At 40.8% G+C, this 26008-nt stretch overlaps 1 protein-coding gene across 1 annotated transcript; it reads right to left on the bottom strand.

Annotated features, from left to right (window-relative positions):
* Positions 1 to 9201: 9201 nt before the first annotated feature.
* LOC129546328 (uncharacterized) lies at positions 9202 to 24581 on the bottom strand. Its single transcript, XM_088830085.1, has 6 exons — positions 24445 to 24581; positions 21055 to 21243; positions 19203 to 19329; positions 17169 to 17264; positions 9571 to 16490; positions 9202 to 9353 (listed from the first exon to the last, which is right to left on the bottom strand). The coding sequence occupies exons 2-5, from the start codon at positions 21067 to 21069 to the stop codon at positions 14770 to 14772; spliced, it is 1959 nt and encodes a 652-aa protein (XP_088686211.1). The 5' UTR covers positions 21070 to 21243; positions 24445 to 24581; the 3' UTR covers positions 9202 to 9353; positions 9571 to 14769.
* Between the last annotated feature and the right edge of the window lie 1427 nt (positions 24582 to 26008).

The following is a 26008-nucleotide window of genomic DNA, read 5'->3' on the forward strand; positions in this document are numbered from 1 at the left end:
TAAAGGACTTCTATGCACAATATGCAAACAACTCAAAAAACTCAGTTTGTTAAGCAGACAAGCAACCCATTTTTAGAAAAGGGAAAAGACTTGGATAGTTTCTTTGAAAGAAGGAAACTACACAACAAAGGAAACCATAAGCCAAGTGAAAAGACAGCCTTCAGAATGGGAGAAAAAACAGCAAATGAAACAACTGACAAAGATTAATCCCAAAAATATACAAACAGCTCATGCAGCTCAATACCAGAAAAATACCCAATCAAAAAATGGGTCAAAGAACTAAACAGACATTTCTCCAAACAAGACATACAGATGGCTAACAAACACATGAAAAGATGCTTAACATCACTCATTAAGAGAGAAATGCAAATCAAAACCACAATGAAGTACCATCTCACACCTGTCTGAATGGATGCTATCAAAAAGTCTACAAACATTAAATGCTGGAGAGGGTGTGAAGAAAAGGGAATCCTCTTACACTATTGGTGGGAATGCAAACTAATACAGCCACTATGGAGAACAGTGTGGAGATTCCTTAAAAAACTGGAAATAGAACTGCCATTATGACCCAGCAACTCCAGTGCTGGGCATACACACCGAGGAAACCAGAATTGAAAGAGACATGTGTATCCCAACGTTCATCGCAGCACTGTTTACAATAGCCAGGACATGGAAGCAACCTAGATGTCCATCAGCAAATGAATGGATAAGAAAGCTGTGGTACATATACACAATGGAATATTACTCAGCTATTGAAAAGAACGCATTTGAATCAGTTCTAATGAGGTGGATGAAACTGGAGCCTATTATACAGAGTGAAGTAAGTCAGAAAGAAAAACACCAATACAGTATATTAACACATATATATGGAATTTAGGAAGATGGTAATGACGACTCTATATGTGAGACAGCAAAAGAGACACAGATATAAAGATCAGACTTTTGGACTCTGGGAGAAGGCAAGGGTGGGATATTTGAAAGAATAGCATTGAAACATGTATATTACCATATGTGAAATAGATCACCAGTCCAAGTGTGATGCATGAAACAGGGCGTTCAGGGCCAGTGCACTGGGACAACCCAGAGATGAGATGGGGAGGGAGGTGGGTTCAGGATAAGGGACACATGTACACCCATGGCTTATTCCTATCAATGTATGGCAAAATCCACCACAACATTGTAAAGTAATTAGCCTCCAATTAAAGTAAATAAATAAATTTTTTAAAAAATAATTTGAGATAAAAATGCTCAAAAGAATAGGAATAGGCAGATACTTACTTAACATGAAATAATAATACATTTGAATCAGACATTCCCACTGAAGTCAAGAACAAGACCAGGTGCCCACTGTCAGTACTGTTACTGAGCATTATACTGGAGTTGCTAGACTATGCAATTCATTTAATTCAAATATTTAGTGGGCATATACTCTGTGCCAAGTATTATTTCATGTCCTTCTTTGTAACAAAGCAGATAACAAAGTAACAAAAGTCTCTGAATTTATAGGATTTATATTGTGGGACCCATAGACTATGTTAGATAAAAGAGAAATAACTGGGGTATAATAAATATTGCTATTGGTAGATGATATAATTGTACATGTGGAAAACCTAAGAAAATCAACTGAGGAACTACTATAAAATGAGATAATTTGGTAAGGCATTGGAATAGAAAACTTAATATGCAGAAATCATTAGCAGATGTTGTTATGTATATGATCTGAACCATTAGAGTGTAAAGTAGATAATGATGCCGTTTAAAATTATCTAACACTAACCAATACTAAGTAATAAATGTGGAAAAATAGGAACAAAACTTTAGAATACATACTAATGAAGGACACAAAAGAAGACCTGGACAAATGGAAAAATAAAATCATTTTCTTGGACAGAAAAAAATAAGGGAAAAGACTTCGATATTACACTAAAGAAGACCTATGAATGTCTATAAACATATGAAAAGATGATCAATGTTATTTGTCACCAGGGAAACTAAGATGATGGTGAAATTCTACTACATGCCAACTAGAAAGACGGTAATAAAAAGACTAATAATTGTAAATGCTGATGAGAATGAGGAGAAATTTGAACTCTCATACGATAATGGTAAACTGGTATAGGCACTTTGTAAAACACATACTTAGGAACCAGTCATTGCACTCAGAGGAATCTAACAAACAGAAATGAAAATATTTCCAACTTGTACCTGAATGTATGTAGCAACATTATTCATCAGAGTTTCTAACGGAAAATAATTCCAATAACTAATTTTATATATGAAATGCATTATATACATTCAATAGATCATTCATGAATAGAATTGAAGAGAATATTTCCCAATTCATTATATGAGGCCATTTTGTTTTCAAAAATACAATTCTATCTATTCATAATTTCAGAAGTTTTTCTGTAGAAACTGACAGCCTGATCTTTAAAGGCAAATAGCAGTGTAAAAGGTCTAGAACAGAAAAAAACCACAAAACCTGTGTAAAAGACCAAAGCTGGTGAGTTGACACTACCTGACTTCAAGAAATAGATGGGAAATAGATGGAAAAACAGTGGAAACAGTGTCAGACTTTATTTTTTTGGGGCTCCAAAATCACTGCAGATGCTGATTGCAGTCATGAAATTAAAAGACGCTTACTCCTTGGAAGGAAAGTTATGACCAACCTTGATAGTTCATTAAAAAGCAGAGACATTACTTTGCGAGCAAAGGTCCGTCTAGTCAAGGCTATGGTTTTTCCCATGGTCATGTATGGATGTGAGAGTTGGACTGTGAAGAAAGCTGATCGCCGAAGAATTGATACTTTTGAACTGTTGGAGAAGACTCTTGAGAGTCCCTTGGACTGCAAGGAGATCTAACCAGTCCATTCTAAAGGAGATCAATCCTGGGTGCTGAATGGAAGGACTGATGCTAAAGCTGAAACTGCAATACTTTGGCCACCTCATGCGACGAGTTGACTCACTGGAAAAGACTCTGATGCTAGGAAAAGTTGGGGGCGGGAGGAGAAGGGGACGACCGAGAATGAGATGGCTGGATGGCATCACCGACTCTGTGGACATGAGTTTGAGTGAACTCCAGGAGTTGGTGATGGACAGGGAGGCCTGGCGTGCTGTGATTCATGGGGTCGCGGAGAGTCGGACACGACTGAGCGACTGAACTGAACTGACTTCAAGAAGTTATATCAAGCTACAATAATCAAGACAGGGTGATATCCATGTCAATGTAGACAAATGAGTGGAGCAGAACAGAGTTCAGGAAAGACCCACATATATATGGCCAACTGACATTTTTAAAAAGGAGCAAAGACAATGGAGTGGAGCCTTTTCAACAAATGTTTTCTGGAACAAGTAGACATTTATATCAAAAAGAAAAGAACTTGGATCCATATGAGAGTCAATTCCTAGGTAGGTTGATAAGAAGTCCCGGGTCCCAGAGGAGAAGAGAGGGGTCTGGAGTTCTGAAGGAGGAGAAAAGGACAAATGCTTTTTCCTATATTGCTTTGTCTTAGTCAATATAACAATGTATTCTGCTTGAGGACATGTTTCTCCTTCTTGAGAATCTTCAGACTAATCCTGTCATCTTAAAATGTATATGATGGCAGTGGGTCTGGTAAGACCTTTCTATTGTTAGTTCTAATTCCATTATCTTAAAATGGAAATTGTGGGAGTGGGTCTGATAAGATCTTTACAATCTTGAGACATTCTTTTGATTTACTTTAATAACCAATTGAAAAATGTATGTAACTCCCTTGCTAAGACTAACAAGGGGGGCACTCTCCGCCCCCTTCTGATGTCTATGTCAGAGGATTTCTCTGCCCTCAACTTTAATAAAACTCTGCAACACAAAAACTGTTGAGTGATCAAGCCTGGTCTCTGGTCCCAAAGCTAAATCTTCTTTGGAGATTACAAATCTGACATCATTCACCGTAAGCTATCACATACATTACACCATATACATAACTCAAATGGATAATAAGCCTAATGAAATAATAGGTTCATATTTCATAATGAAATAATAAATATAAATGAACCCCCCCAAAAAACTCCAAAACTTCTAGAAGAAAAAAACTGGTGAAAAGCCTCTGAACTTGTAGTTAGGTGTAGCTGTACCTAGATTCTTAGGTACAACATCAAAAGAATGAGTCCTTAAAAAAAGTTCAGGCACTGAACTACATAAAAACTAAATTCTTCTGCTGTTCAAAACATATTATTAAGAGAATATGGAAAGTCAAGTCAAAGACCAGGAGAAAATCTTTGAAAAGCAAGTTAACTGGTAAAGGAAGAATCTGTATTCAGACTATACAAAGAATTCTCAAAAATCAACATGAAAACACAGGAAAATTGCAAAAGACTTGAACAGATACTTCAAAGAAGATATATGGATGGCTGCTAAGCACATGAAATAATGCTCAGGATCATTAGCCATCACTAGGTAAATAAACATTAAAACCACAAGTTACTGCTCCATACCTATTAGAATTAAAAAGAAAAACTATACAAAATGTGGAGACACCCAACAGCCATCCATCTGTTTCTCCTGGATACAAAGTACAGCCATTTCAGAGAATAGTTTAGCAGTTTCTTGAAAAGTTAGACATACAGCTACCACAGGATTTAGCCATTCAACCACTGGGAATTTACTCAGGAGAAAGACAAACATATAAATATAGACTTGAACATGAGTGTTCATAGAAGCTTTATCTGTAATAGCTAAAAACTGGAAACACAACTAGCCACCAACAGGCGAATAAATGAATGAACTAATCATTCCACAATGGAATACAAACCAACAAAAAGGAACTATGGATACATATAAGGATGAATTTCAAAATATTCAAGAAAATAAGAGATACCAAGGGAACATTTCATGTAAAGATGGGCTCAATAAAGGACAGAAATGGTATGGACCTAACAGAAGCAGAAGATATTAAGAAGAGCTGGCAAAAATACAAAGAAGAACTATACAAAAAAGATCTTCATGACCCAGATAATCACAACAGTGTGATCACTCACCTAGAGCCAGACATCCTGAAATGCGAAGTCGAGTGGGCCTCCAGAAGCAGCACTAGAAACAAAGCTAGTGGAGGTGATGGAATTCCAGTTGAGCTATTTCAAATCCTAGAAGATGATGCTGTGAAAGTGGTGCACTCAACATGTCAGCAAATTTGGAAAACTCAGCAGTGGCCACAGGACTGGAAAAGGTCAGCTTTCATTCCAATCCCAAGAAAAGGCAATTCCAAAGAATGCTCAAACCACCACACAATTGCACTCATCCCACATGCTAGTAAAGTAATGCCCAAAATTCTCCAAGCCAGGCTTCAACAGTACATGTCAAGCTGGTTTTAGAAAAGGCAGAAGAACCAGAGATCAAATTCCCAACACCCGTTGGATCATTGAAAAAGCAAGAGTTCTAGAAAAATATCCATTTCTGCTTTACTGACTATGCCAAAGCCTTTGACTGTGTGGATCATAATAAACAGTGGAAAATTCTGAAAGAGATGGGAATACCAGACCACCTGACCTGCCTCTTGAGAAACCTGTATGCAGGTCAGGAAGCAAGTTAGAACTGGACATGGAACAACAGACTGGTTCCAAATAGGAAAAGGGGTACGTCAAGGCTGTATATTGTCACCCTGCTTATTTAACTTATATGCAGAGTACATCATGAGAAATGCTGGGCTGGAGGAAGCACAAGCTGGAATCAAGATTGCTGGGAGAAATATCAATAACCTCAGATATGCAGATGACACCACCCTTATGGCAGAGAATGAAGAACTAAAGAGTCTCCTGATGAAAGTGAAAGAGGAGAGTGAAAAAGTTGGCTTAATGCTCAACATTCAGAAAACTAAAATCATGGCATCCGGTCCCATCACTTCATGGCAAACAGATGGGGAAACAGTGGAAGCAATGGCTGACTTTATTTTGGGGGGCTCCGAAATCACTGCAGATGGTGACTGCAGTCATGAAATTAAAAGACGCTTACTCCTTGGAAGGAAAGTTATGACCAACCCAGAGAGCATATTAAAAAGCAGAGACATTACTTTGCCAACAAAGGTCCATCTAGTCAAGGCTATGGTTTTTCCAGTAGTCATGTATGAATGTGAGAGTTGGATTATAAAGAAAGCTGAGCACCAAAGAATTGATGCTTTTGAACTGTGGTGTTGAAGAAGACTATTGAGAGTCCCTTGGACGGCAAGGAGATCCAACCCGTTCATCCTATAGGAAATCAGTCCTGAATATTCATTGGAAAGACTGATACTAAAGCTGAAATTCCAATGCTTTGGCCACCTGATGCGAAGAACTGACTCATCTGAAAAGACCCTGATGCTGGGAAAGATTGAAGGCAGGAGGAGAAGGGGATGACAGAGGATGAGATGGTTGGATGGCATCACTGACTCAATGGACATGAGTTTGAGTAAACTCCGGGAGTTGGCGATGGACAGGAACGCCTGGCGTGCTGCAGTCCATGGGGTCACAAAGAGTCGGACACAACTGAGCAACTGAACTGAACTGAATGCTGATGAAACAAGTTAGAATGAAAATGAATGTACACTGTATGTTTCAATTTACAAAATGTTTTTAAAAATATAAAGTAACCTATTGTAATGTAGAACAGATTGGTGGTTGCTTGGGGAGGTGTGTGGAATATGACAAGCAGAGATTAAAAAGGAACACAATGAAACTTCTCAAGGTGACAGGTATGTTCACTGTCTTCATGGTGTTAATACTTGCATGAGTATATGGGAGTGGAAACTTGAGTGCACTGAGGATCAAGGAAAATTTCTGGGGTGACAGAAATGTTTTAAAATTGAACTGTGTAACTCTAGAAATTCAAAGTACTGAAAAGTATATTTGTACTTAGTGAATTTTACAGCAAATACAACTACAATAAAAAAAGACTTCTTTTCCTATAGTAAAAAAAAAAAAAAAAAACCCAAACCAACCAAACGAAAAAAGAACCCATCAACTGAAATTTCTAAAAAAGGTCAAGGAAAAGAGTTCACCAAGAAATAAAAGTAGCCAGAAATCTCGGGCGGGGGGTGGGGGGTGAGGAGAAAAAAAGGTGCCATAAATTTTTAAGTGAAGTGGTAGAATCAGAAAGTAATCAGAAAGTCAAAATGGATTAATGAAATTATAATCGAATACTTTTGAATACTGTATGTCAACACTGCCTCCATTAATGAATACATTTGATTCCAGACACCATGCCAGTGGTTCACCAACCTGAGTTGATACTACTGGAACTATTTTTAAAAAGTATAAATATCTCAGATGCAAATGTGTTGAGAACAGAGAAATTAAGTGATACAGTCATCTATCATGCTTATACTGGTGCTGAATCACTTCAGTCGTCAAAGGAGGATTTTTTTTTTTTTTAAACATTTGGGATTATCTGTATAAGCATGATTCTCCAGGCACTGTTCTTGCCTGGCATTCTTGCCTGGCACTGTTCTTGCCTGGAGAATCATGCTTATACAGATAATCCCAAATGTTTAAAAAAAAATCTCCTTTGATATAAAACCGCCTATTTAAAAAATTTGCACTGCAGAACAGAATACAGGGTAAGGGAGAAGCTTTTACTTGAGTAAGAATGACCTTAAGCGGAAATAACCAAAAGAAGTATAGTAAACTTGGAGACAAGAGGAACGTAAAATATATTAAATTACATTAAAAACAGTAAATTTATAAGTACATCAACCACACTGAATTTTGTGAGGATAGTGAGAACAGTGGTGATGCGGGGAGCCAAAGTTTTTAGTAGGGTCCTTGAGGACAGACTACAAGGAGAGAATTGTACTCGGATTAACTGGGGAAATGCAGCCTTCAAGTCTGTTTCCGGCATTCGACCCTGAGCCTAGGATTCTCCAGGGACCCCGGACCTCCTCAAATACTGAGAGCCCCCACCAGGCCATCTAAATGTCAGATTAAACTCCAAACATGACCAAGAAACCAAGAGACAGCCCTTAACCCAGGTGTCTCTAACAGATGTTAACCAGGACGAGGCACCGCGTTCACCGATACAAACTTTCATCACAGTTCGCAATCACGGAGCCCCACAAGCAAAGCGATCCAAACCCTGACAGAGTCGGACCTTCGGTCAATGATTTCTTCAAACTCTTTGGCCTCATCATTAACTCCCATTAGTCTCTGAGGCCGAATCTAAAAATCCCAATTACGGTCCTTCACACATGTTCCGGTTTCACAGACCCCACAGGTCGTGAATACAAGCCCAGAACCCGACTCACCTGATCCCAAACCCGTCCAAACACCACTGGCAGCAATAGAATGCTGGAGCCCACTTTCTCTACCGACGCCTTTCACGGTCCCTCAGGACGCATACCTGCTGCTTCAGGTTATCCGCGGACGACCTTGGAGCGCGGGCGGATTTCCGGATTCCGTCAGCGGACTCCGCTTTATGACGTAGCATGACCCCATCCACCTCGGCCTTTCTGACGAGACAGGCCATAACGGCTGTGGGAAGAAAGTGAAATCATTTCTGGCGCCCTAAATGCTTTTACCTCCTGGTTGCAAGGAATGACCAGCCATTCTGTGCTAACTGCGTTAAGATTTCAGACGTCAATGCCCTTCCAAGGCCAACGTGGCGAGTTCAGCCGGCTGAGGAAAAAAGAAAAATGGTAGCGCCCTTGGTGAACTTTAGAGCTGGAGCCCGACGGGCGCGGCCATCTTGGGAGGCAGGTGTCCGTAAGACGGAAAGGGCTCAGGCTCCCAGTGACTTGGGAAGATTATAGAAGCCGCGACCTCTCTGGAGAGGCAGCGGCCACTGAGTTGACAAAAGTAGTGGTCACTTATAACCTTAGGTTTGTGGAGAGAGCAGTTAAATGTGGAGTGGGTAAAGGCTTATGTTCAGTTCAGTTCAGTCGCTCAGTCGTGTCCGACTCTGCGACCCCACGGGCTGTAGCCCGCCAGGTTCTTTTGTCCATGGGATTCTCCAAGCATGCCCTTCTGCGGGGGATCTTCCGGACTCAGGGATCGAACCTTGGGCATCTGCATTTTAAGCAGATTGTTTACCTCTAGTTCAGTCGCTCAGTCGTGTCCGACTCTTTGCCATCCCATGAATCGCAGCACGCCAGGCCTCCCTGTCCATCACCAACTCCCGGAGTTCACTCAAACTCACTTCCATCGAGTCGGTGATGCCATCCAGCCATTTCATTCTCTGTCGTCCCCTTCTCCTGCTGCCCCCAATCCCTCCCAGCAACAGAGTCTTTTCCAGTGAGTCAACTCTTCGCATGAGGTGGCCAAAGTATTGGAGTTTCACCTTTAGCATCAGTCCTTCCAATGAACACCCAGGACTGATCTCCTTTAGAATGATCTCCTTTATCTAGGTGGGACCTAGATCCGTCCGTTCAGTCGCTTAGTCGTGTCCGACTCTTTGCGACCCCGTGTACTGTAGCCTACCAGGCTTCTCCGTCCATGGGATTCTCCAGGCAAGAATACTGGAGTGGGTTACTATTTCCTTCTCCAGGGGATCTTCCCGACCCAGGGATCGAACCCGGGTCTCCCGCATTGGAGGCAGACACTTTAACCTCTGAGCCACCAGGGAAGGGACCTAGATAGCTAGAGGTATATCTCCATAAAAATGCTAAGATTCGCGTGGGATGGACACTAGCGACATCTAGTGAGTAAGGGGATGAGGTGAAAATGTGTGAACTACGTTTTAAAAAGTAAATGGTGACAGTGGGCCATTTGAGAATGTAAAATTATGAGATAATGCAATTATCATACTTGGCATAGTTCACAAATGAAAAAAAATAATGATTTAAAATGTTATTTTTATGTAGGCATGGGAAGTTTAATTCTAGAGGGTTTAAAGATGATTTTTAGAAGGCAACCTAGATCCAATTTACATTTTTCATTCTTTGACCCAGCAATTCTAATTCCAACAATTTGGTAAAAAGTTTTATTAACCACAGAGGCTTTTGTAATAAACAAAGGAAAAGCCTAAGTGTACAGTAATAGATGCTTTGATAAATTATGGGCTATCCACTCAGTATAACAGAATATAACATTTAAAGATTGTTAGTATAAATAACGGAGAAGGCGATGGCACCCCACTCCAGTACTCTTGCCTGGAAAATCCCTTGGGCGGAGGAGCCTGGTAGGCTGCAGTCCACGGGTTCGGGAAGAGTCAGACACGACTGAGCGACTTCACTTTCACTTTTCACTTTCATGCATTGGAGAAGGAAATGGCAACCCACTCCAGTGTTCTTGTCTGGAGAATCCCAGGGACGGGGGAGCCTGGTGGGCTGCCGTCTATGGGGTCGCACAGAGTCGGACACGACTGAAGCGACTTAGTAGCAGCAGCAGCAGTATAAATAAGGAAAATGGTTTTTCCAGTAGTCATGTATGGATGTAAGAGTCGGACTGTAAAGAAAACTGAACACCAAAGAATTGATGCTTTTGAACTGTGGTGTTGAAGACTCTTGAGAGTCCCTTGGACTGCAAGGAGATCCAACCCGTTCATCCTAGAGGAAATCAGTCCTGAATATTCACTGGAATGACTAATGCTGAACTGAAACTCCAATACTTTGGCCACCTGATGCAAAGAACTGACTCATTTGAAAAGACCCTGATGCTGGGAAAGATTGAAGGCAGGAGGAGAAGGGGATGACAGAGGATGAGATGGTTGGATGGCATCACTGATTCAATGGGCATGGGTTTGGGTAGACTCCGGGAGTTGGTGATGGACAGGAAGGCCTGGCTTGCTGCAGTCCATGCAGTTGCAAAGCGTTGGACACAACTGAGCAACTGAACTGAACTGAAGTATTCTTCAGAAGATAAAAAGCATCTGCAGGATAGTATATATATTTTGATCCTTTTATGAGAACAAACCATAAACGTTTGTCTTTGTGAAAATCCTGACTGGTTAAATATTTAGCTTGGATTACTTTAGGGTTTATGCTTATAAGTAGAGAATATCATAAGTTTTCACATTCCCAATTTTTGCAATTCTTCATTATTAATATCTTTGTATAGTAATTATGTTTTACTTTATTATAAAAACATGTCCATTTTAGAAAAGTTTTAGAATACTGAATGATGTAGATGTTCATAATATAGTAAATATAGACTTGTCTCATTTTTCTTTTGTAAAAAATATACTTACTTGCATTTGAAATTTGGAGGAGAATATATCATTAACAGTATTTTGCTCTTAGGTACAATATGGGTGACAAAATTTGTTTATATATGCTTTTTAATTTTTATACATTAAGAATTTGTTTTCATAATTTCTTAATAATATTACATTCCCTCCAGGGATTAAATTTCAGCCCTATTCATCTGAGATGTCAAACTCTGAAAGGTGAGTTGAACATGTGGTCCAGAGGACTCGGGGCAGCCCATTCTGTGACTCTGACTGATCACTTTAAGGAATGAGCTGCTGTAACCCTGCCATGGCAGCATGTGTAGGTTCACAGAAGGATAAGAAGTAGAAAGCATCTGAGGACCTGGTAGGTGGGGCCCTCATGTCTGATTCTTTGTTGTAGAATATCTGCCCAGAATCCATCCTGTGACAATGTGGGGTGGGAGTGGCTGCACTAAATCCGGGATTTAGGGCAGAGCTGTTCAAATTTAAGTATAGAATCAGAAAGGTCATTTTATAAACCCAGAGCCTGGGGTCCCCAGTCTCACAGGGTCTGGTTTGGGTCTGCAGTGTGACTCAAGGGCTTGAATCTTTTACAAGACTCTCAGAGAATCCTGAGGCAGGAAGCCCAGAGAAAACACTTAGAAACACATCTAGAATGTTCTTGGCTCACAACAGATATTGTTGGCTCCCCCTTGTACATTTAGGCGTTGATTCAAATTACATTTGCCCAGAAGAGTCTTCCTTGGAAACCCTTTCTAAAATAGCTTCCCCATGACAGCGTATGTACTAGGCTTAATATTTCTCTAAAACATTTATCAGAACTGATATTCTGATGTGTATTTACTCAGTCCCCTTCACTAGTCTGTATGATCCATGAAGGCCGTGGCTTTGCCTGTTTTGTTCACTGATGAGTCTCCAGTGACTAAAACAGTATCTGGCCAAATGTAGATGCTTAACAAATATTTTTAAAGGAATCAATTACTCACCATGCAGTTGGATATTGAATACTGCCACAATACTGTATGGCAAATGTCCTTTTCTTTTTCCTCTAAAAGCAAGACTCATCATTTGTAAACTGGGTTAAATATCCTTATTATATCAAAGAAAATAACTCTGGATAGAGACAAGAGAAGAGATCTATTGCTTACAAAACTAAGAATTTGTTGCAAGCAGACCTGCCCAAAAAGAATTGATACAGGAGACTGACAAAAAGAAAATAACAGAAGGAAACATGTGACATTAGGAATGAAGAAAAAGGAATGGAATGGGTAAACAGATCATCAAATATAATAGGCTAGTCTCCTTTCAAGTTTTTTAAAATTACACTGGATGGTTGAAAGCAGACATAACAACTTTACCTGATATGGTTCTCAATGTAGGTAGAAGTGTTGAGATATCTTTCACTGTTGCTGCTGCTGCTGCTGCTAAGTCGCTTCAGTCGTGTCCGACTCTGTGCGACCCCATAGATGGAAGCCCACCAGGCTCCCCAGTCCCTGGGATTCTCCAGGCAAGAACACTGTTGCCATTTCCTTTCACTGTTAGGGAACTGTAAATTAAGGCCATCATTATCTACTACCACATACTTGATAGGATGGCTGGAATCAAGTATGACAGTGCCAACTGCTAGAAAAGACATGGAACATCCAGGGTGTTCATACAATACTGGTGAGAATGTAAATTTGTACAGCCACTCTAGAAAAATTTGGCAGTTTCTTATAAAGTTAAACACAAATGTAACATATGACTGCTGGGTATTTACCCCAAAGGAACAAATACTTACTTTCCCATAAAGTTGGGTCCACAAATGTTCATAGGGTTTTATTCAAAACAATGAAACACTGGAAAACAACCCAGACATCTGTCAACAGTAAACAGATAAGTCATTGTATATCCATACAAAAGAATACTATTAACAACAAGTAAAACTATTTATACACCAAAAAAAATTGGATGGATCTTAACAGCAATTTGCTGAGTGAAATGAAGCCTATCTCAAAAGCTACACACTATAGGATTCCATTTTAACAGCATTGTTGAAATAACCAAGTTGTAGTGATGGAGTTTGACCAGTGGTCACCATGGTCAGGGATGGGGGAAGAGTGTGACCACAGAGGGGTAGCAGGAGGATGTTTCTTTGTGTTGGCACAATTCTGCATCCCAATTGTGGTGGGGTTTACAGAAATCTTATGTATAAGATAAAATTTCTTAAAACTATATACTAAAAACAAAAAACTTCATACAAATTAGTGCATGCAAAAACCTACTAAAATCCAAATAAGATCCAGTTTATTTAACAGCACTGCACCAATGTCATTTTATTGGGTTTGATGATGTATTAAGATAACACTACTGAAGAAACTGATTAAGGGTATGTGGGAACTTGGTATATTTTGTATTTACTTGGGAGTCTAAAACTATTTCAAAACGAATTTTAGAAAAATCATTTTTAAAGTGTTTGTAAACTACCTAATGCTACTTATGAACTTAGATAAATACATCCAGTTATGTTGGATTACATTTATGAATAGATTCCTTTTTATTTTGAAGTACATTGTAGACAGAGCTGAATTTAGAACCTAAGAAATGCAATGGTTCAAGGTATTCTGCCCCAAAATGGACATCAGGTGTATAATAAATTTAGACTTGTAATAGAAAATCAAGTATATGTCATTTTCATGAGGTTTCTTTCCTTCAGAATTCTGATATTTTGCTAAAGTTACTCCATATTTAGTGGGTCCATAACCATTTTATTTGTGTGAATTCATAAAAAGCAATGAGACAAAATGTATCACTGAAATCCTGCCATATTCATTGCTATCTGAAAATTTTTCTCCAGCATGCATATCAGGTAACTTACCAAGGTTTTTATTTCCCGGCAAAGGCTTTCCCACGATCATCATATTGTTACTATGTATGAGCTCACTGGTGATCTATTATGATCACTAATGAGATAGGGTTTTTATTTCCATAGAAGGCTCTCCTAGTCTCCCCATTCATAGGATTTATCTTAGCATATACTTTTCAGACATATAATTAGTACCTAAAAATGCTTCCTTGAGCTTTTTCTGCTTGAATGTATCAGAATTTTCCTACATGTTAATTTAGACATACAATGTGAGGTAATTGATCACTGAAGGCACTAGCACATTCTCTTCATTCATTAAATTTCACCCCTATGCAAATTTCATATTTCCTAAGGGTGAAATCTAGCAGTAGACTAATCTACACTGACAATAGTCAAGTGTGCTAGGAGCACACTGATGTTTAATGAGTTCACTGAACTATCATCTTTTTTATCCTAAACAAACTCACTTGTATATAATGAGTTCAGAGTTTCTACAAAGAATTATGTACTTTGACCTATGTGTTTCTCATGTGTATTAACAAGGGCTGACAAAAGATCACCCCCAATCACTGGATTCATAGTCTGTCTCTTTTATGAGTTCTTTGAGGTACAATGAGTGTTGAATTTGTGTTGAAGGCTTTCTCACATTAATTGCATATATACAGTTTGTCTACTGTGTAAATTTTCTGGTGGGTAATGAGACAAATACCAAAGATGAATAAGATTTTCCATAGTCAGTATATATAAAGCTTAGAAATCTCCAATGTTGGACAAAGCATATTTTCTTCCTGTAGGTGTGATCATAGTCATCGTTTTCATGGTTTGTTTCCATTATGAGTTCTCTGATGTACAAGGAGATTCCTTTTAGAGGAGAAGCCTTTTCCACAATCACTGCATACAAAAGGTTTCTCTCCTGTATGAGTCCGCTGATGAACCACTAGACGGCTTTTCACAGTGAAGCCTTTGCCACATTCACTGCAGGCATAAGGTTTCTCTCCAGTATGAATCTGCTGATGTAAAATGAGCTCTGTTTCCATAACAAAACCTATTCCACATTCACTGCATATATAGGACTTCTCTCCCATATGAATTTGTTGATGTACAATGAGATAGCGTTTCATGGTGAAACCTTTTCCACATTCACTGCATGTAAAGGGTTTCTCTCCAGTATGAGTTCGCTGATGTACCACAAGATTGCTCTTAAAGGCAAACTCTTTTCCACATTTATTGCATGTATAGGGTTTTTCTCCAGTGTGAGTTCGCTGATGTAACATCAGTCCACTGTTCACAATGAAGCCTTTCCCACATTCACTGCATCGGTAAGGTTTTTCACCAGTATGGGTTCGCTGATGCACAACCAGCCGACTCTTTAATGGGAAGCCTTTCCCACACTCACTGCAGATGTAGGGTTTCTCTCCAGTGTGAGTTCGTTGGTGTATAGTAAGCATGCTCTTCACAGTGAAGCCTTTTCCACATTCACTACATACATAGGATTTCTCTACTGTATGTGTTTTCTGATGTACAATCAGATTACCCTTCCTGGGAAAGCCTTTTCCACATTCATTGCACATATACGGCTTCTCTCCTGTATGAATTCGCTGATGTTCGGTCAGACGGCTCTTCATGATGAAACCTTTCCCACATTCATTGCATATGTAGGGTTTCTCTCCTGTATGATTTCGTTGGTGGATGATGACATAGTGCTTTGTGGTAAAGCCTTTCCCACATTCACTGCAGATGTAAGGTTTCTCTCCGGTGTGAGTTCGCTGGTGTATAGTGAGCATGCTCTTTCCAGTGAAGCCTTTTCCACATTCACTACATACATAGCATTTCTCTCCAGTATGATTTCGCTGATGTAAGATGAGATTACGCTTCCCTGGGAAGCCTTTTCCACAGTCACTGCATACATAAGGTTTCTCTCCTGTGTGAGTTCGCTGGTGTTCGATCAGACGGCTCTTTGTGGTGAAGACTTTTCCACAATCACTGCATACAAAAGATTTCTCTCTCTCGTGAATTCTCTGATGTTCATTGAGCCTGGACTTCCGGGAGAATACCTTTGCACACAGACTGCATCCATAAGGTTTCTCTCCTGTATGAACTCTCTGATGATCAGTGAGCTGAGATTTCTTAACAAAGGCTTTCCCACATTCACTGCAGATATGGGCTTTCTCTGTGTTGTGAGTTATTTGGTGCTTAATGACTTGGGACTTAGTGCTGATGGGTTTTGCATTTACAGGGCATGTAACTGGAGAATGACATTTTTCATGTTTACCAAACAGAAATGATTTCCCATCTCCATTACATTTAGTAGAGTTTTTAATTTCATAGCTTTGGGTCTGGATGACTAAACTTAAATTTGACTTCAAAGTTTTTAAATAGAACTCAAACATATCATGATTTTGCCTGAAACAGAAATAACTTTGGCTTTGAGGAACAGGATTTCCAAATGTATTATGTTCCTGGTATTGTTCAATACCTTTCAGCATTTTTTTATTTTCCCAGTCAACCTGCAGATGATTACCAATGTTGCCAGTTTCTAGGAAAGAAGAGAATAATGAATCCTTTTTATTCCCATTTGGAATAAAATTGGTTAAAAAATTCCTTGGTGTTTTCTAAAAATGGTACTTTAGTGGCAACCTTATGATAATAGTATGAAACAAACACCCCCTGTATGCTGCTGCTGCTGCTAAGTCACTTCAGTTGTGTCCGACTCTGTGTGACCCCATAGACGGATGTTCCTTATTTCTTACACAGTGGTAAAACCAAAGTAATACAGGGACTTCCCTGGTGCGCCAGTGGTCAAGACTCTGTACTTCCACTGTAGGGCACATGGGTTTGATCCCACATGCAGTGTGGCCAAAAATTTAAAAAAAAACAAAAAAAAAACACCACAAAGACTTTTTCTTGAGCTGAGGCCTGGAAGGTGGAATTCCACAGCCAGGGAAGTGAAAGGGATTTGTGACAGGGTTCAAAGGAGTGAGTTATAAAATCCAAGGAAGGCAAAAACAAGGCAAACAAAAATCAAGATGTGAAATAAACTGAAGGATCAGATCTCAGAAGCAAAAATGGGTATATTTCCCTCTCAAGGTCTGAAAGTTCTTTTATGGGAAAGAAAGCTATGCAGAGGCACAGTTTCTGCATTTTCAGACACTCCCCAGCCTCTTCTCCCTGTCTAGCTCAGGACATCTTCAGTTACCAACCAGTTCTCACTCACCTGGCCAGGTACGACTGTGAATTTCATCTTCTGTCATCCATCGTTCTTCCCTTTGTTCCAACTTGGACAGCACATCTGATTTGCTGACTCGATACCCTGTTCATGGGAAATGATAGAAGACTTAGTCACATTGAATTGGGCTGGGGCTGGTCAAGACAGGAGAATTTTACATTTAAGGGACTGGTTTTCACATCTGCCAAGCAGAGGTTTTGCACTCAGGAGAGACTCATGGGACATTATGATATGATGATATCTCTTTGGTCTCCACCCCTGGTTTCTGGCAGAGAGCTTCTGCAGCCCTTATAGGAACTTCCCTGGTGGTCCAGTGGCTAAGACTCCAAGCTCCCAAAGCAGAGGGCCTGGGTTTGATCCATGGTCATGGAACTAGATCCCATATGCTGCAACTAAAGATCCCACATGACACAACAGAGCTTGAAGATCCTTTTTGCCACAACTAAGATCTGGTGTGTGTACTAAGTCACTTCAGTCATGTCTGACTCTTTGTGACCCTATGGACTCAAACCCACCAGGTTCTCTGTCCATGGGATTCTTCAGCATGAATACTGGAGTGGGTTGCCATGACCTTCTCCAGGGGATCTTCCTGACCCCAGTATCAAACCATAGTCTCTTGTATCTCCTACATTGGCAGGCGGGTTCTTTACCACTAGCACCACCTGGGAAGACCTGGCACAGCCGAAGAAATATTTTTAAAATTAAAATGAAGCCCTTGTAATTTCCTATGTAAGAGGCATGGCAGAAACCTCTTTTGTTACAGCATTTGGTTTAAATTCCAGTTCCTGGCACAAGAACTTCCAGCACCCTTGGTCTCCAATAGTGACGGGTGTCTTCTGTGTGCTGATAAGATGACTGGTGACTAGGGGCCCTAAAGAGTTTAAGAGTGGAGACTGACTGCCAGAAAAATCAAGGCAAGAACAGAAGGCTAGAAATTTCAGCTCCTCCTACCCCTGCCATGAGCTTCCCTGATAGCTCAGTTGGTAAAGAATCCACCTGCAATGCAGGAGACCCCCATTCGATTCCTGGGTCAGAAAGATCTGCTGGAGAAGCGATAGGCTAACCACTCCAGTATTCTGGCCTGGAAAATTCTGCGGACTGTATAGCCCATGAGGTTGCAAACAATGGGACATGACTGAGCAACTTTCACTTTTCACCCCCGCCACACAGAGTGAGGGGACTGGAGACTGAGTTAACCACCCACAGGCCAGTGATTTTAAAAAACATGCCTACACAATGGAATAGGCATAAAAACCCCTATACAACCACGTTGGGGAGCTTCTGGGTTGATGACCACATCAAGGTGACACACTTGGAGCACTCATGGAAGAACCATGATCCCTCCCCCTTAACTCTGCCCCTGGCATCTCTTCTATTTGGCTATTCCTAAGTTTTACCCTTTATAATAAACTGGTAATGGTAAGTTAAGTGCTTTCCTGAGTTCTGTGAGCCATTCTAACAAACTGTCAAATGCTGAGGGGTGGAGAATGGGAATGCTTGATTTTTTTTTTTTATGTAATTTTTTTTAGGGGGGCCATGTGGGACCTTAGTTTCTCAACCAGGGATCAAACTTGTGCTCCCTGCATTGGAAGTGCGAAGTCTTAACCACTGGACTACCAGGGAAGTCCCAAAGGCCCAGTTTATGGTCAAGTCAGACAGAAGTGTGGGTACCCTGGACACCTAATATGTTCACCTTACAACTGAAGTGAGCCTGTAAGCCTCTGGGGTATGATGCTGAATTTGGGTGATTAGTGTCAAAAGAGGACTGAACTGCAGGACACCTAGGCTGTACCTGGAGAGTAGAACTGGTTACTAATATAGAAAAAACCCAGACATTCGGTGTCAGTCGTGTTGGGCGTAAAAACAGTTCATGGCACATTGTATATACCCTTTTATCAGGAGCTAGAAGAGGCAATGAGAATCTGCCATAGGGCACTGCAGTGATTTCAAAGTTTAAGCAGCTGAGAAAATAAAGGCCACTGACTGGGGACCCTCTGAAGGACCCAAGGGAGCTGTCCTCACCCACGGACACCAGGTTGCTATAGTTCTCCAGCATCACATCCCGGTACAGGGTCTTCTGAGCAGGGGCCAGGAGCTGCCACTCTTCCCACGTGAAGTCCACAGCCACATCCTTGAATGACAAAGTTTCCTGGAGTAACAGATTCCTGGTTTAATATGAGTGTTTCTCTTCAATTCATTTATCAAGAATATAAAGGAAGCTATCCTGCTCATATTAAGTATAATTTTGACACCAATTCTCATGTGTATGTTTTTTTAAACACACCACCAAGCAATTATCTGACACCATCTGTGTGTCCTACCATTCAATTCTGACACGATCAACCTGAAGAGAGCATCATGTGGCATAGGGCAAGGGCTCAGTCCCATGTCTAAAATATGACACAAAGGAACCTAGCTACAAAATAGAGACAGACTCACACAGAGAATAGACTTATGGTTGCTGAAGTGGGGGCTGAGGTAGAAATGGGTTGGGAGTTTGGGATTAGCAGATACAAACTATTATATATATAAAATGGATAAATAAAGTTCTAATGTTAGCACAGAGAACTATATTCAATATACTGTGACAAGCCATAACAGAAAACAGTATGAAAAAAGAACGTATATACATGTATAACAGAATCACTTTGGTATACAGCAGAAATTAACACAACATTGTAAATCAACTATACTTCAATTTAAAAAAGATTTTAAAGAAGATATCATGAGCAAAGCTGAAAGAAAAGTGACAAGCCAGGAAAATATTTTTTATAAATAAAGAGGACTTCCCCAGAGTCCAGTGCTTAAGAATCCACGCTTCCACTGCAGGGAGTGCAGGTTCAGTCCCTGGTCAGGGAAATAAGGTCCCACATGCCACGTTGCGAGGTTAAAATAAAAGACAGAGAAAGAATCAATATATAGTGGATAGGAATGACTCCTTAATCAGAAGAAAAAGATAATCTTGTTAATGTAAAAATGATAAGGACAGACATTTCTCAAGAGAAAAAATGCAGCTGACCAATTAATATACAAGACAGATTTCAACCTCATCTGTGATGAGGTAAATGCAAAATATGGCAAAAAAAAATTATTGATGAAAATCATACAGTTTGATAATATCCTAGTGTTAAGTGCTGTCAAAGACTAAAGGCATGGATGACCTCACACAGCTCTTACCATGTGGCAGGCACTCCTCTAAACGCTTTACATAGTTTAACACAGTTTTTTGAATATGACCATAGACAAATGGCTCAGTGGGAAAAGAATCTGTCTGCAATGCAGGAGACACAGGAGACGTGGGTTCAATCCCTGGGTTGGGAAGATCCCCTGGAGGAGGAAATGGCAACCCACTCCAGTATTCTTGCCTGGAGAATTCCATGGACAGAGGAACTTGGCAGGTTGAAGCACATGGAGTCACATAGAGTCGGACACGACTGAGTGACTAAGCACAGCACATAGACAAATGGAATTTTATACAGCTAATATTCACTGAACAATTGCAGTCAGTATTTGTTTGGATGTTTAAATTATATCATCTTAGGGCAACCGGATGTTCTTTAAGAGTCTAATTTTTTGTGGCACAAAATGTCCTAACAGATGTGTTTATGTACACAGATATGTGCACGAACCCACATACATTTGTAAATAGACACACATCTACAGGTGCACACACAGGGTCAGTGACAGATACACATGATGTTCTAACACGAGTTTCACAGGAATCACATAAACACTACATTCTTAATCCCACTTTGCCATGGTGTTGGGGTTAGATTCAGTTAATTTCTCTCTACTGAACTGGATTTTTTTTTTTTTACAGGCTCTACAAATCCATTAAGGAATAAAGGAAAGAACAAAATAAGACATGAGTCACCTGCGCCTGGATCATATTTTCTGTTCTCTGAAAACAGTTGGCAACGCAGAGGTTCTGTCTCTGTTTCTTCTGGATATTCCTGTTAATTTCTAGTTAGATATCACAGCTACCAGAGTGTCTCCAGAAATAACAATATCTAGGTCCTGGAACCTCCTCTTTCTTAATTCATATCTTGTCTGTTGTTTAAACCTGTGGGTTGAAAAGCAAAATTACTTTTAGGATTATATTCCTACTTTCTGTGCGCTCACCTTAATACTACGGTCCCCAGTATTTCTGTCTCTCCATTTAGTCTCCCAGAGAATTTCACACCTCCAGCCAGTGAAATCTAATTCCCTGAATATGTGGGAGCAGCATGAATTTGACAGGGGAAGTGGTCAAGGAGAACTAGCACAGCACTACATTTCAGTGGCAGGTAATTTTCAGAACAGTTATACAAACGAAGCCATCCGGGCATTGAGAAACTGGAAAATTCTTCCTTTAAATTTTGTTGCCCTGACACCTCTTTAAAAGTCTTCATCAGTTCAGTTCAGTTCAGTCGCTCAGTAGTGTCCGACTCTTTGCCACCCCATGAATCACAGCATGCCAGGCCTCCCTGTCCATCACCAATTCCTGGAGTTCACTCAAACTCATGTCCACAGAGTCGGTGATGCCATCCAGCCATCTTGTTCTCTGTTGTCCCCTTCTCCTCCCGCCCCCAACCCTTCCCAGCATCAGACTCTTTTCCAGTGAGTCAGCTCGTCGCATGAGGTGGCCAAAGTATTGGAGTTTCAGCTTTAGCATCAGTCCTTCCAATGAACACCCAGGATTGATCTACTTTAGAATGGACTGGTTGGATCTCCTTGCAGTCCAAGGGACTCTCAAGAGTCTTCTCCAGCACCCCAGTTCAAAAGCATCAATTCTTCGGCGATCAGCTTTCTTCACAGTCCAACTCTCACATCCATACATGACCACTGGAAAAACCAAAGCCTTGACTAGACGGACCTTTGTTGGCAAAGTAATGTCTCTGCTTTTTAATTCATATCCCTTGTTTAAAAACATTTTCAACACGAGGGCCAATGAGCAAATCAGAAAAAGAATACGAGCTATACAATCTTGAGAAAGAATAATGGAACTGGAGGAATCAACCTGCCTAACTGCAGGCTCTACTATAAAGCTACAATCATCAAGAGAGTATGGTACTGGCACAAGACAGAAACATAGATCAAGGGAACAAAATAGAAAGCCCAGAGATAAATCCACGCACCTATGGACGCCTTATCTTTGACAAAGGAGGCAAGAATATACAATGGAGAAAAGACAATCTCTTTAACAAGTGCTGCTGGGAAAACTGGTCAACCACTTGTAAAAGAATGAAACTAGAACACTTTCTAACACCATACACAAAAATAAACTCAAAATGGATTAAAGATCTAAATGTAAGACCAGAAACTATAAAACTCCTAGAGGAAAACATAGGCAAAACACTCTCTGACATAAATCACAGCAGGATCCTCTATGACCCACCTCCCAGAATATTGGAAATAAAAGCAAAAATAAACCAATGGGACCTAATTAAACTTAAAAGCTTTTTGCACAATGAAGGAAACTATAAGCAAGGTGAAAAGACAGCCTTCAGAATGGAAGAAAATAAAAGCAAACGAAGCAACTGACAAAGAATTAATCTCAAAAATATACAAGCAGCTCCTGCAGCTCAATTCCAGAAAAATAAACGACCCAATCAAAAAATGGGCCAAAGAACTAAATAGACATTTCTCCAAAGAAGACATACAGATGGCTAACAAACACATGAAAAGATGCTCAACATTATCAGATGATCATTATCAGAGAAATGCAAATCAAAACCACAATGAAGTACCATCTCACACCAGTCAGAATGGCTGCTATCAAAAAGTCTACAAACAGTAAATGCTGGAGAGGGTACGGAGAAAAAGGAGCCCTCTTACACTGTTGGTGGGAATGCAAACTAATACAGCCACTATGAGGAACAATGTACAGATTCCTTAAAAAACTGGAAACAGAACTGCTATATGACCCAGCAATGCCACTGCTGGACATACATACCAAGGAAACTGGAATTGAAAGAGACACGTGTACCCCAACGTTCATCGCAGGACTGTTGACAATAGGCAGGACATGGAAGCAACCTAGATGTCCATCAGCAGACAAATGGATAAGAAAGCTGTGGTACATATACACAATGGAATATTATTCAGCTATTAAAAAGAATGCATTTGAATCAGTTCTAATGAGGTGGATGAAACTAGAGCCTATTATACAGAGCGAAGTAAGAAAGAAAAACACCAATACAGCATATTAAAGCATATATATGGAATTTAGAAAGATGGTAACAATGACCCTATATGCGAGACAACAAAAGAGACACAGATGTAAACAACAGACTTTTGGACTCTGTGGGAGAAAGTGAGAGTGGGATGATTTGAGAGAATAGCATTGAAACTTGTATATTATCAAACGTGAAATAGATCGCCAGTCCAGGTACAATGCATGTGACAGGGTGCTCAGGGCTGGTGCACTGGGAAGACCCTGAGGGAAGGGATGGGGAGGGAGGTGGGAGGGAGGGTCAGGATGGGGAACACATGTACACCCATGGCTGATTCATGTGAATGTATGGTAAAAACCACCACAATATTGTAAAGCAATTAGCCTCCAATTAAAAAAAATTTTAAACCTACAAAACTAAACAAACAAACAAAAAACTATGAGCTATAAATACAAATATAAAAAACAATTCAAAAATATAAATACTGGGGAAATGAATAAGGCAGTCAACTTGCAGGAAGAAGAATAAAGACAAAATTTAAACGGGCTAGAAAACTGGTGGGTTAGGGACTTGGACCTGAAGTTTTCGGGGAATGTTAAGTTCATTAGCCAAAGTCTGAGCTAAACACACGAACCTACCAGGGCTCCTGAGCCTCCAAGCATGCGTCACGCATTTCTGCACAAAAGACAGCGACCGTTATCCACCCCCCTCCCCCGACTAATACCAAACCAGGTCAGATACACACGTACACTGATCTCCCTTAATGGTTCCTCGACTTTGAGCTCCAAATTATTCGAAAACCCGAACAAGACGCCGCATTCACTGACAATCCCCACCGCACTAGTTGTCAACCGCCAAGACGCTAAACCCTGACCTCAGGACTCTCAGTAGTTGATCCGTTCAGACTTTTAATCGTTGACCACCAGAGCCCATGACTAACCCCAAAGACACCCCGATCACAGACATTCAATACACGCTCCCCTCAAAACAAAATCAAACCGCCACCCGCCCTCGTGCTACCTTCACAGGCTGGAAGGAGCCACAACCCATCTAAAGGCCGACAAACCGCCCCGTCCCCTCCCTTTTTACAGCCAGACCCACAAACCCACCCGGTTGTCTCCTGAACCTGCAGCTACCTCTTCAGGGCCTAACTTTCTTCCCTAAGCTTCTTCCACTTCTGGTCCTCTCGCCCAGCCCCCTCTACCGACACCAACCGTCAAGGGTCAGCGGCGTTTCTACCGCGTTTCTATGGTGAACGATAGGGCGTTTCCGGCATTTCCTTATGAGCTAATATATCCGCGCCACCACTGCCGCCTCGGCCCCCTGGGGGCCGCCATCTTTGCGCATCTGACGTAAAGACGTCGTACGGGTCCGCTAAGAAACCACGGCTGAAATTCTGTTTCCTGGCCCAAGGAAAAATGGGCGATTTTAAGAGGCTTGAGCTCATACAAAGCAATCATGACGTGAGGGTAAATTCGTTTGAATGTACAGGGCCTGCTTTCTAAGGTCGGAGCCCATCAAGACCAGAAGGGCGCAGGCATACATTCTAAGAGGCTGTTAATAGCTCTGGCGTCTCAGCTCCATGGTAAATTAAAATTACTTCTGGACATCTCGATCACTGGTTTAAGCCCGAAAATATCTAGAGACCGTATGAAAACTTAAGCGTGCTTGGAAAAAAACGAAAACTGGAGGCGCTCTGTAGCCATTGGGCAGGAGCACCGTGGAAGCAACCATCTTAGAAGAGGTTCGGTGTCCGTACGCAGAGCAAGTGCTTTGTGCGGGGCGGGGCTAGGCGTGGAATTGTCAGGTTAAATGTTTGGGAAAACCGAGGTTTGGGAAAACGATTAGTATAGCGATCACAATGTGAGCAGAAACAGTGGACGTTGTGAGCCACTTCTCAAGTGTGCTAATTACACGGCCGAAATACAAAACTTGCCATATCCTAGGCAGCACAGGACAGCCTTCTGTCACTATCCATTAGTCTACATTCTTTTCATAAAATTAGTACTGTATGTTCTGTACTAATATGTTCTATGCTAACACATAGCATAATTGTTTTGAAATTCATCATTACCAAAGTATCAGTAGTTCGTTCCTTTTTGTTGCTTTCAATTCAGTTCAGTTCAGTCGCGTCCGACTCTCCGCGACCCCATGAATCACAGCACGCCAGGCCTCCCTGTCCATCACCAACTCCCGGAGTACACTCAAACTTTGTTGCTTTAGTATTCATTATTGGATATTCCAAAATTTAATCATTCACCAATGGGTGGACCTTTGAATTGGTTCCAGGTTTTTGGATACTGCAAATAGAACTATGAACATCCGTGTACAAAAATTACCTCAAATAACTGGTTTTCCCACAGTCCTGTGCATCTTCGTCACCTCCCAAGAAGTCTTTGCCAGTCATTTACGTACACTACCCATTTACTGGAAGAGTCTGATGCTGGGAGGGATTGGGGGTGGGAGGAGACGGGGACGACAGAGAATGAGATGGCTGGATGGCATCACCAACTCGATGGACATAACTTTGAGTGAACTCCGGGAGTTGGTGATGGACAGGGAGGCCTGGCGTGCTGTGATTCATGGGGTCGCAAAGAGTCGGACACGACTGAGCGACTGAACTAACTGACCCATTTTATGCCTTGCTCCAGCTCATATTGCTCCCGTCACCCC

Source organism: Moschus berezovskii, chromosome 22 (assembly GCF_049115385.1).
Source record: "Moschus berezovskii isolate FMDL1 chromosome 22, NW_MosBer_1.0, whole genome shotgun sequence".
Taxonomy (NCBI): Eukaryota; Metazoa; Chordata; class Mammalia; order Artiodactyla; family Moschidae; genus Moschus; species Moschus berezovskii.